Here is a 12,150-nt window from a genome sequence, read left to right on the forward strand (position 1 = left end):
GCAAAGTAAGGAGTTTTTAAGAACAGTTAAAGTCATGAAACCAACCGTTTCCTACATGTGATGTTTTCATGGATGAATATTTGCACATTATTTACACATTGGGGTGTTTGAGCAGCAGGTACGCAACATACAGACGGACACATGGGTTTCGCGTTGTATGTTGGTTGGATGGCGTGAGTCAGCAGGTAGGTTAAGGTAAATCAAGAACAAAAACAGAAAACAAAGGAGAAAATGAGTCATCAACACAAGCAAAACTCAAACTCTGAATACTTCACTGGAAAATTTTAGCTTTTTGATAAACTGAATTTTGCTTAAAATGCATCAAAACATAGTTTTGACATCTGTAGGTTATGCAGACAGAATGACATTCATTTGCATTCCTGTTTGTAATGCAAATTCAAAATGACTCAGACACTTAGTTTTTATTTCTAGGCAAAGAAATCAATGTCAGTTTTATGCTTGGACTGTTTTCTCTACGTGACCCTGGTTACGACTATTGCTTTATTTCATTTTTTGAGCTGGGGATGAGAACTGACACTAATATTTTTGCCTAAGGAAAAAAAAGTGTATGCACCAAGTGACATATGAAGTGACTACAAATAGAAAGAACACCACAAATCCCCAGGCCAGTGGGCCCACCCAGCCTCGTAGTCCTCTCTCAGCCTGTGGTGGCTGCCACCAAGCGCTGTTTCAGGGCAAGTCTGAAACAGCCACAAGCCGCCTGGCTCAGGTGTGCAGCTAAGGGGCAGGTGTTGGGCCGCTCCAGGTCTCTGCCATGTGTGTGGACTCTGGGAGGCTTCCCGTCTGTGATGTGGGCTGGGCACCCCTGCTTGCTCCTCCTCGCCAGGCCCTCTCAGCATCACCATCTCTGGCCAGAGACCAGGTGGAAGCTCAGTGCTGCATCCCCTTTATCGGGGGAAGAGATTCTTGAGTCAAAGGTGCAACTAGGAACACTGGTGCCAACCGCCTGTGAGGAGCACCAGGAAGGGAAGGCCCTTGGGCCACAGCACAGTGCCATCGACTGGGGGAACAACCTTAATTTATTTATTTTTTTGGTAATACGGCAGCTTTTTGCCTCAATTATTCAGATTAGAGTTTTAAAACTATGAAACATGCCACATAAAAAAGACTACATGTAAATATCTGCACACACACCTTGAAGAAAAGTAGTAAAATATCCATATACTGTAAGAATCAGATGGCATAGGAAATAGTGTCACCATCACTTCTGAAGCCCTGCCTGTCTCCTTCTTCCCCCCAGATGTAGAGACCACCCTTAATTCTTGTGAATAGCTGCTTCTTTACTGTTTCATAAAAAACTTCAAATTGGGTCTCCTTGCCCATTCTTGCCCTTGGTGCTGGGATTGTGCTGTGGGAGGCCTGTGCGTGGACAGTGCACAGAGGTCCCGCACTGTGTTGGGGTCACTCGTGTGCATGTCATGTATGCACTGTGAGCACAGCTGGCACACACACCCGAGTGCAGGGACAGGGTGAAGTTGCTGAGCAGCAGCCCCAGGCTCTGCTGCCTACCTGAGCTTACAGCAGCTTCCCTGCTGCAGGCAGTGTGAGAATTCTGCTGTGATAAGCTGCGGGTGTGAAGTGGCCTCTCAGTGTCATTTCTCTTTGTCCATCTTTGGATACAGGTAAGACTGAGAATCTCTTCCTATGGCAACTGGCAATTTATGCTTCCGTGCCAAATCCCCTTCATACCTTTTCCCTTTTCCCACCTGGCTGTGTTTCCTGTGGACTGGAAAGCCTCCCACCCTGGGGCGACGCCTCTGTCACCAAACAGTGGTGCACCCTGGAACGCAGCCGTCCCCCTTTTCCCTTCTGATTCATCTTATGGCTCGAACCCACCTGCACACGTGTTCACAGTTCCTGACCTTGTCACTAGCCTGGATCACCTCCAAGATCCAGGTTCTTCGTCCAGCTGCCTACTGGGTGATGCCTCTGAGCAGTCAAATCACACCCGTCCCACTGGCATTCTTTCCCATGATGATCCACGGCTATTTATTGTTCCAGTTGACCAGACCAAAAAGTTTGTCATTCTTGCCTCACTTGCATACTCATCCCTGTCCGTGTGCAGCTCTGCGCGACCATTCTATCCAGAATCTGCTGCATTGCTCAGCTCACTGCAGTCAAGCTGGACAGCACCCATATCCCCAATGGCTTGAGGACTCCCCCCCCCCCCCCCGCAGCACACACTTCCTCCCTGTGGTGTTTCACAGGCTGGGATACAACCCTCTCCCTCGTTGTATCCCAGCCAGTGACCTGCCAGTGTCAGACAGCAGGGGGTGAAAGTGCCCCAGCCACTTGCTGGGAGACCTGGGGCTTAGAGCTCCTGGCAGGGACCCCAAAGACAACTGACCTAACAGCACCTTCCATTGGCTGCCTCCTTCCCTGGCTCAGGTCACCATTCCCCCTGTATTCCTGAGATCACCATCCCAATAAAGAGCTTGCACTGAATTCTTGTCTCAGGCTCTGTGTCTGGGAGAAGCCAGCGACAATGGTGCCAGGTGGTCTTGCTGCCTCTGCCTGTGCCCTTTATTCCCCACGGAGCAGGCACGGTGTGAAAAGCCAGATGATGTCACCTCTCCTCAAGTCTCCAACCCTTCTCCTGTCTCACTCAGAACAAAGGCTGAACTGACTGACAGGTCTTCCCTCCACACAGCCCCTCACACACGCAGCCAGGGCCTCGGCACCTCACTCCCCAGATCCTCACAAGCCGGAAGACACCCTCCCAGGGACGTCTGGTCTGAAACACTACCAGTGCCTCCAGTGCGTCCCCTTCCCACTAAACTGAGGCTCTGGAAGAGCGCAGCGCTGACCTCTGTCCCAGGACATGCTGAGCACCCTGTCACTCTTCTTAAGTGCAGAAACGAAGGAATGTGAGGCAACTGTCCTTCCTGTTCACAAACGGCCTTTCCTTCTTATGAGAAACAGAAACTCTTTGTTGTATATATAAAATTTTTTCAGTTATGGCTGGTGCTTTATATTTTGCATAACAAATCAGTCCCTATCCCGAGGTCCTAAAAATATTCTCTGGCATGTTCTTCTAAGAGTTTTCAAACTCTGCCTCTTTTATTTAAGTCCCTTCATCAATTTGAAATAGATATTTGTGAACGGTGTGAGCCAAGAACCACCGTCTGCTTTCTCACACTGACGGGGAGCGGCCCTGTTCCCCCACTGAGCAGCAGCCCAGCCCTCGTGCGTGTGTGGAGCTGGCTCAGCTCTTCCCTGAGCCGGTGCCACCGTCCAGGAAGTCACAGCACAGGCAGCAGCCTCCTTCCCACACCCCAGCTGCACTTTCTCTTCTTACATGTCTTGACTATTTGGGGCCTTTGCTCCTTCTTATGTATTAGGAGCAGCTTGGCTAGTTTCAAAACAGACAAAAACAAGATAATTGGTATTTTTATTGAAATTGCCTTGAGCCTGACCAGGTGGTGGCACAGTGGTGAGAGCGTCGAACTTGGATGCCGAGGACCCGGGTTCTAAACCCCAAGGTCGCCAGCTTGAGCGCAGGGTCACTGGCTCGAGCAAGGGGTCATTCGCTCTGCTGTAGCCCCCCATGTCAAGGCACATATGAGAAAGCAATCAATGAACAACTAAGGAGCTGAAACGAAGAATTGACACGTCTCATCTCTTTCCCTTCCTGTCTGTCTGTCCCTATCTGTCCCTTTTCCTGACTGTCTCTGTCAAGAAAAAAAAAATTGCCTTCAATCTGCAGGTCAATGTGGAGGAAACTGTCATCTCTATGAAGCTGACTACAGTACTTATTAATTAACAAATAACTTCATCTGTAATGAATGTAACTGACTTAACGTGGGTAATCGCATATTCAGCAACCCAGCTGAACCCTTCCTTAGTTTCACATTATTCTAGATTTCATCCCCAGAGAATGATGATATCTGTGAATAATGACAGCACTGTCTACTCCTTTTCTGACCCTTAAACATTTTATTTACTTTTCTTGTTTAGTCACCCAGCAAGGATTTACTGAATACCTACCGAGTGTCAGGCACTGCTCTGAGCAGTGAAGAGAACAGACACCACCTGTCTTCACAGAGCTGACCCTCACTTTACTGAACTGACCAGGAGCCGGGGTTTAATGCCGCAAATAAGTAATGCTTATAGGCTTCATTGTCCTCTTCTCATTCTGAACGACATTCTTTACAAATTTCCCCATTATATATGTTGTTTGCATGGAATTTTTTTGGTAAATATTCTTCAAGTTGATAATTCCTAGGTTCTAATAATTTTTATCATGAATAAAATCTGAGTTTTATTAGGTGCCGTGACAAGATCACATTAACAGTAAGTTGCAGCCCCAGAGTTTCTGACACAGAGACAAGACAAGCCTGTCCTTTCTTCCCTGAACACTGTGGGACTTGTCACGTGCCGCTTAGAACTCTGCATCTCCATACAAGTGGGTGTGGGCTGTGGCCTTCCTTTCTCATATGCTCTCTTTTTAAAATCTGGTGTTAAGACTGTACTGGCCTCACATAAATAAGGAATGCTCACTCATGTTCTAGTCTCTGGGAACACTTTTTGAGGTGGAAATGTAACATGTATGGCAAACAGGCTGGTGGTGTAACCCATGCTGGGACAAGGACCCAGAGGTGGGAGACTAGTCCCTGCACCGTGTACCTCCCTGGCGGGCCCTGTGGGTTCTGGAAGCAGCAGGCCACTATGGACACTGCTATGGCCAGTCTTAACCACAACTAAACTACAGCAGTAGCCAGAGTCGCATGAGCCTATGGCCAGCAGGGTGAAAGTCTGGGTCACCTCACCAGACCAGCGCCCAGAGCAGCAAAAGGCTGGCAACAGTCAGGGGACTCCAGAAGGGGTCCAGGAGGAATGGGATGACAAATATCGGCTCAGTTCAGGCCATCAGCTGCTGGGCCCTGGCTCCCTCCAGCCCTCTCTTCCCAGAGGGTGTGTGACCAGCCCCCCCGGACAGGCGGGTAAGGTAAACACAATGTGAGGCGTGGGCAGAGCAGGGTGGGCCAAGATGGCACAGATGTCCTACGTTCGTTTGGCCTCATGATATTGACACCTGCTGTCCTTCTCAGCCCCAGCACCTCGGGGTAAGGGGAGGCTCTAGCTTCTTCCTGGTGTCCTGAGACCTAACACGCCCCAGGAACAGCCCTTAGCTGAGGACCCACAGGGACAGATGGTACGGAGCTCTTAGGCTCTCCGAGCGGGACCCACCCCTGCCCTCTAGTAGGCCCTCTCAGGGGATGAACCCAACCCCCTTCCCAGACTTTGGCTCCATGACCTAGCTATTTCTGCTCCTCCCCTCCTCCATGCCTCACGCCAGATCTCCTCAGAGAGACGCTGCTCTCCACTGGTTTTGCTTGGGAACATTTCCTGCAAAATAACTTCCTAAGATCTTCATCTCAGTGTCTGCTCCCAGAGAATACACCCAAAACAAAATGATAGATATCTGCTATTTAATTCTAACATAGTGTACTAGGATTCAGACCCTTTAAAACAGACTTATGTCCCAGCACGTGGTCAGTTTTTAGTTATAATCCATGTATGCTTAAACAGGATCACTCTTTCCGGTTTCATATATATATATATAATATATATATATATATTATATATATATATTAAAAAAACCTGGTACTTTAAAACATTCTGATTTCTTATTGATTTTAGTATATATGATTTTGGTGCCAAGTTGTTAGACACACACAAACCTAAAAGAGATACCAGCCTAGAAGACGTTTTGGAAATATTTCCTCATGCAAGAACAAGCAGTTGCTGAGGCAACACCTAATCCCCAAACTCCACCAGTGGAGAGGGGCCTCCTGCCCAGGGCTCAGGGATCGCCTGCTCCAGAGGAGGGAGCGCCCTCTGAAAGGAAACCATTTTGAGGCCCTGGAGGAGGAATAGAAAATGCTACTTACCGCAATCTCTGTTACTAAAATATCAGTAATACTTCCCAACACAGTGACAAAATCAAAGACATTCCAGGCATCTCTGAAATAGTTCTAGAAAGAAAGAAGGGCAGTTGAGTCTGGGGGCTGATGAGGCTCTGCCAGGAAAGGGTCCAGGGGGTCCACTCAAGAAGGGGCAAAGAGAGGGACGGGCTGCCCAGGTGGGACAGCATAAGGCCATGCATGCAGACACCCTGGGTCTGGTCAGCGACAGACCTGACAGCCACGTGCCCCAAGGGGAGCAACCTGCCCCACCGCCTCCCAGAGATGGGCTGGGGACACGTGGGCGGTGGGGCTAAGTGTCCTGTGTACCCTGAAGCTTGAGGAATTCCCAGCTCCAAACTAGGAGCCCCCCAAGGTCCTTCTACAGAGGGGAGCCGGAATGCAGACCAAATGGCCAAGAGGAGCCCAGGCACGCACCAGCACCCCGAAGGCGATGATCTTCAGCACGCACTCCATGGAGAACATGGATGTGAACACGATGTTCAGGCACTTCAGCATCAGCTCGTACTCGTACGGTGCATCATAGAACTGCCCGAACGAGAGCCGTTGGCCACAGGCTTGGCTGCCCCAACACACCCGCCATGGACAGGGACGGGGCCGCTGTGGCTCCTGTCAGAGCACAGTGGGCAGACAGCACCTGCCTAGCCAAGGACATCCCTCCCCATGCCCCACGCCTTCCCAGAACCTTTTTCTTCTCAGCCTACAGCCAGGGGAGCAGCACGAATGAGCACCCTGTGCTGACCATGCTGGGGAGCACCAGAGCTCCCGCACAGGTGGCAAGGAAAAGGCAACCCCCCAAGCCCAGCAGGTGCCTGCCGCCCCCATGCTGACGCACCTTCATCATCAGCACCACGGTGTTGAGGGCGATCATGGCCATGATGAAGTACTCAAAGGGCGGCGAGACCACAAATGTCCACGTCTTGTACTGGAAAGACTGCTTGTTCTGGGGCATGTACCGTGTCAGGGGCTTGGCGCTGATGGCGAAGTCAATGCAAGCTCTCTGCTCAGGTAAAAGGGAGTGGCTGCATCTCAGCAGGGGACCCCACATGGCAGTACCAGCTGCACACGGCACCTGTTGCCCTCACCCTCGCAGGCAGTCCCAGTGAGAGAAGACGACTGAGCCCTGACCACCCCACAGTCTCCCCTGTGTGCTGGGTGATAGGGCAGTGAGGGAATCCCATGCAGAAGGAGCCCGAGGGCCCTGCCCCACTGCCCGGCAGGGAACCTGGCTGAGCCTCCACACACACGTGCAGACAGAACAGGGGAGGGGGCACCCACCTCATTCTTCTCCAGGCTACACTCAGACATCACCTTGTCCCCCTGCTCCTGGAAGGTGATGATGATCAAGGCCACGAAGATGTTGACGAAGAAGAAGGGGAAGACGACGAAGTAGACCACGTAGAAGATGGACAGCTCCATGCGGTACCCGGGGCTCGGGCCTTGCTCCTCGTAGGTGGCATCCACAGAGTGTTTCAGCACCCTGGACCAGGAGCAAATGCCCAGCGTCAGGGGAACCCGTGAGGGTGCAGCTTTGAGAAAGTCATGAGTTGCATCCCAGCTGAGACTTCCATGCTTGAGCCCAAAGATGGTGAGAGGAATGGGGGAGCTGAGCCCAGGGATGGCCCTGCCACACTGGGCCCAAACCCCCTCCCCAGGTCTGCCATCTTTGTTAGAGGTGGGCAACCTTCCCAGCAGGGTTTGTATGCAGGGCTGTTAGAGGATCTCCAAGGGGAGGCCCCCATGTGCCTGAGGTCTTATCCCCAGGAAAGGTGGAAGAGGCCCAGTAGTTCTGGCTTGCCAAACTCAACCAAGCTCACTTGCTCACTCCTAACTCACACCCAGCCCACCTACTCACACCCACCTCACTCCGGGCTCACACCCCCTCACACTGCCCACTCTCAACTCATACATGCTTACACCCAGCCCATCCCCTCACTTAGCACCACCTGCTTCAGGAATCCAAGTGCTCAGCAGGGTTTCCTGCCTGAGCAATGATTCTACCTTCTGAGGGTGGTCCTCTTGGCCCCAGAGGAAGCCCCTGTCGCTCAGTGTGGCTCTGAACAAGAATGTCCTTCTAGCTGCTACAACTGAGGCCCATGAGCCATCACAGGGAGACTCCAAAGAGCCCCGTCCCCTTTCTGGCCTCCAGACACTCACAGTGATTTTCAGGAGAGCACTGTGCTGTACTCTGTGCTTCAGTATCCTCCTCCCTCTTCCCCAGGAGGCTGCTCTGGGAGAACTGACCACCTCTTACCTGGCAGGTGCAAGGGCCTGCGGGCATCTATGGAGTGATGGAAACACACACAAATGCTTTGGGCCCCTGCCTAGCATGACAGAACTCACATGGGCCACCCTTCGCCCGTGGACACTGTGAACAGGGTGAGCAGCGCCCAGAGCACGTTGTCGTAGTGAAAGTCGTACTTCTTCCACTGCCGTGGCTGCGCCTCCACTTCCTCCCTCTCGTAATCCAGATACTGACCCCTGGGGACAAGGGGCACAGACAGGTCAGAGGTTCAAGACAAAAACCCAAACAAACCATGATTTTTGAAAAGTGTTGTCCACTCGGTGAAGAAAAGTCTCTTCAATAGCTGGTGTTGGGACAACTGGGTGTCTACATGCAAAAGAATGATGTGGGAGCCCTGGTTCACAATACGCACAAAAACTAACTCAAAATGGATCAAAGGCCTCAGTTTAAGAGCTAAAACTGTACCGCTCTTAGGAGAAAACAAAGGGGCCTCAGATTTGCAAATGGATTTTAGATATCACACCAAAATTATGAGCAACAACAACAAAAGAAAAGCAGATAAATTTAACTTCATCAAAATTTAAAGCTTCTTGCTTTGGCCCTGCCCGGTTGGCTTGGTGATAGAGTATCAGCCCAGTGTGTGGATGTCCCAGGTTCAATTCACAGTCAGGGCACTGGAGAAGTGACCATCTACTTCACCCCTCCCCCTCTTGCCTTTCTCTCTCTCACCCCCTCCCACAGCCATGGCTTGATTGAAGCAAGTTGGCCCTGGGCGCTGAGGATGGCTCTGTGGCTTCCACTGCAGGCACTAAGAATTGCTCGGTTGCTGAGCAATGGAGCAATGCCACAGATGGGCACAGCATCGCCCCACAGAGGGCTTTCTGTGTGGATCCCAGTCAGGCACATGCAGGAGTCTGTCTCTGCATCCCATCTTCTCAATTGAAAAAAAAAAAAAAAAAAAAAAGCTTTTTGCTTCAAAGAATATCAACACACAGAATGGGACAAACTATTTGAAAGTGTTACCCATCTGGTAAGTAAGTCATATCTAGAATATATAAAGTACTACAATCAATTATTAACATCCCTCATTTAAAAACAGGTAAAGAATCTGAAGACATTTTTTCCAAAGAAGACATACAAATGGTCAATTAGCACACAGAACAATGTTCAACATCACTAATCATTAGGGAAACGCAAGTCAGAACCAGAGAAGACATCAACTTGTACCCGTCAGGATGATTATTATTTAATTTTCTTTCTTTTTTTTTTTTTTTTTTTTTTTAGAGAGAGGAACAGATAGGGACAGACAGGGAGAGAGATGGTGAGTCCGGGCTCAAGATGGCGACCTCGGGGTTTCGAACCTGGGTCCTCTGTGTCCCAGGCCAATACTCTATCCACTGCTCCACTGCCTGGTCAGGCATGATTGAATTTTTAAGAAGGAAAATAACAAGTGTTGGCAAAGATATGAAGACATCAGAACCCTCACACCTGCTGGTGGGAATGTGAATTTTAAGCCACTTTGGAAAACAGTCTGGCAGTTCCTGAAACTGTTAAACAGAGTGGCCATATGACCTGACCCATCAACTCCACTCAAGAGAAATGAAAACATCTGTCCACACAAACATGTGTGCGCATGTTACTGGCAGCACTGATCATAATGAGCAAAAGATGGAAACAACCCAAACATCCAACCCCAGATGAATAAAGAGATAAAATGTGGCCCATCTATAAAATGGACTGACAGGACACACCATAGCAGGGTGACCTAGGAAACACAAAAGACCACAAATAATATTGTTTCATTTACCTGAAATAAGTCAGTAGAGACAAAACATACATTAGTGGTTGCCTAGGGCTGGAAATGGGAGGCAGGGACAATATCTAAATGGTACAGGTTCTCTGTGGGATTTAGCTGATGAAAATGTTCTAATGAACCATGGAGATGACTGCACACTTCCAGTGATGAGTTCTATGAACTTTATGGTTGTTATATGAATTATATCTCAATAGCTATTTTTAGGGGGAAAAAAACAAAACAAATTTGATGCATTGGGAGAAGAATGATCTTTTCAATTAAACGGTGCTGGGTTGAGTGGGTTTACACCTATAGAAAACTCATCTTCCTCCATACCTAACAAAACACAAAGCTCAACTCCAGACAGACTGCCAATTAAAATGTGAAAGGCAAAAGTATAACTTTAGAGGGAAACATAAGAGAACATTTCCTTGACCTGGGCATTTCTTACACAGGACACAGTGTACTAAATGTATTGCGATCAACACTCTGTTCTTTAGAAGACACCATCAAAAGAACAGAAAGCCCCAAAGTGCCCCCAATAAACAGATCTGGCAAAGGAGTCCTATCCAGGGCTTTAAAGAGTTCCTACAAATCAACAAGAAAGAGAGCTCATGTAGGCAAATGGGCAAAGGCTTGCATAGACATGTCCCAGGAAGGGACATCCAAGTAGTAGATCCACCTGGGAAAAGGCCATCACACAGGTGCAAACTGAACCACAAAAACATGCCACAACCCTTCACCAGGAAGGCTAAAGGCAAGACAGAAAACACTAGTACTGGCTGGCAAGATGTCGACATTGGAGCCTCATCCATGCTGGGAAAGTGTCATTTTAAACAAGGATTTGGTGGCACCTGTGAAAGTTAAATATAAATGAAGTCCATGACCAGGTGTAAACATCTCCTGGAGCTGTGACCTGTGTTTCCCAAGAGACATGCCCTGGGAGAGCCCCCCCAGCACTGCTCGTAAGGCCTCACACTGAAATCAGTCATGAGGGGTAAGACAGTCAGTCACAGTGGGTAAGACAGTGGTGGCACGGTTACACACAGACAAGCGGGACAACTACCGCGGGCAAGGAAGGAGCCAGCTGTGCCGCCATGCTCAGTACCCGCACAGGCACAAGCTCCACTTCCCTCCCTCGAGAGGGCACCTCTCCTGTCTGCTCTGGTGTGCGGCCAGGCCCAGGACAGTGAGAGTGGTCACAGTAATTGGGCAACGCCACGGACCTTAGGGCCAGCCTACACCTTCAGGGTTTACAGAGCCCTCCAGCAACACCCCAGCGTCCCCTGTGCGTCCCTGCCCGTCTGTGGCAGGTCCTCCCTGGCCTGGCCCTCGGGCATGGCTGGCCCTGACCCTGGGAGCCCTGGGACAGAGGCACATGCCCCCCAGCCCCAGCCCGGCTTAGGTCACCTGCAGTCCCTCTCCAGCTCCTTGGACTCATCTGTGCAGTAGAAGAACTTGCCCTTGAACAGCTGCACGGCAATGACGGCAAAGATGAACATGAAGAGCATGTAGACGATCAGGATGTTTAGTACGTTCTTCAGGGAGTTCACCACGCAGTCGAACACAGCCTGCAGGCGTGGGGGACAGAGCACCTACACGCTAGAACTTCAGGACCTTGTGTGGTCCTTGGGCCCCTGACCATCAAGAGGACCTGCTGCCTGCTGCTTTTCTCTCAGGAAGGAAGGGGTCATTGTGGATGTGACAGAGCAGCTGGCAGAGCTAAGAGAGGTGTCACAGGGCAGGTGGGCAATGACAGCCCGGAGCCCAGGCTGGCCTGTGTCAGGAGGGGCTGACACAGAGGGAATGGGATACGGCCACTCACCCCACCCCTGCCCAGGGGCCTGCCAGAGCCACACTGTGCTCCTGCCCATCTGTGGGATCTGTGCAGGGCAGAGAAGCAGTGACCCGCTCCAGCACACTTTGGGCACGCTTGGTGGCCCAGGGGTGACTCACGTTACCACCAGCCCTTTCTCTCAGCTCCTTCCCCACCAGGAGGCTCAGTTTTCCCTGCACTGCTGACCTGGCCCCAGTCCCTGCTTCCGGGAACCCAGCAGCTGTCCCCACCCTGCACCAAAGTGCAAAACAGCAGATCCACAGCCACCTCCGGAGACACTGCCTGGCATGCACAAACTGAGCAGCGGGCTTGGCAAACACAGCCA

General features: G+C 50.5%; 1 protein-coding gene across 4 annotated transcripts in view; it reads right to left on the reverse strand.

Annotated features, from left to right (window-relative positions):
* CACNA1B (calcium voltage-gated channel subunit alpha1 B) overlaps nt 1-12,150 on the reverse strand; it is a 171,399-nt gene that overhangs the window by 39,139 nt on the left and 120,110 nt on the right. For all 4 annotated transcript variants that reach the window (XM_066366550.1, XM_066366548.1, XM_066366549.1 and 1 more), the window contains 6 exons: nt 11,399-11,559; nt 8,292-8,429; nt 7,227-7,428; nt 6,784-6,948; nt 6,366-6,476; nt 5,916-5,999 (listed from right to left, as the gene is read on the reverse strand). In XM_066366550.1, the coding sequence (XP_066222647.1) occupies nt 5,916-5,999; nt 6,366-6,476; nt 6,784-6,948; nt 7,227-7,428; nt 8,292-8,429; nt 11,399-11,559 (861 nt within the window). The remainder of the gene's footprint in view (nt 1-5,915; nt 6,000-6,365; nt 6,477-6,783; nt 6,949-7,226; nt 7,429-8,291; nt 8,430-11,398; nt 11,560-12,150) is intronic.

The sequence above is a fragment of the Saccopteryx leptura genome, chromosome 2, assembly GCF_036850995.1.
Source record: "Saccopteryx leptura isolate mSacLep1 chromosome 2, mSacLep1_pri_phased_curated, whole genome shotgun sequence".
Lineage (NCBI taxonomy): Eukaryota > Metazoa > Chordata > Mammalia > Chiroptera > Emballonuridae > Saccopteryx > Saccopteryx leptura.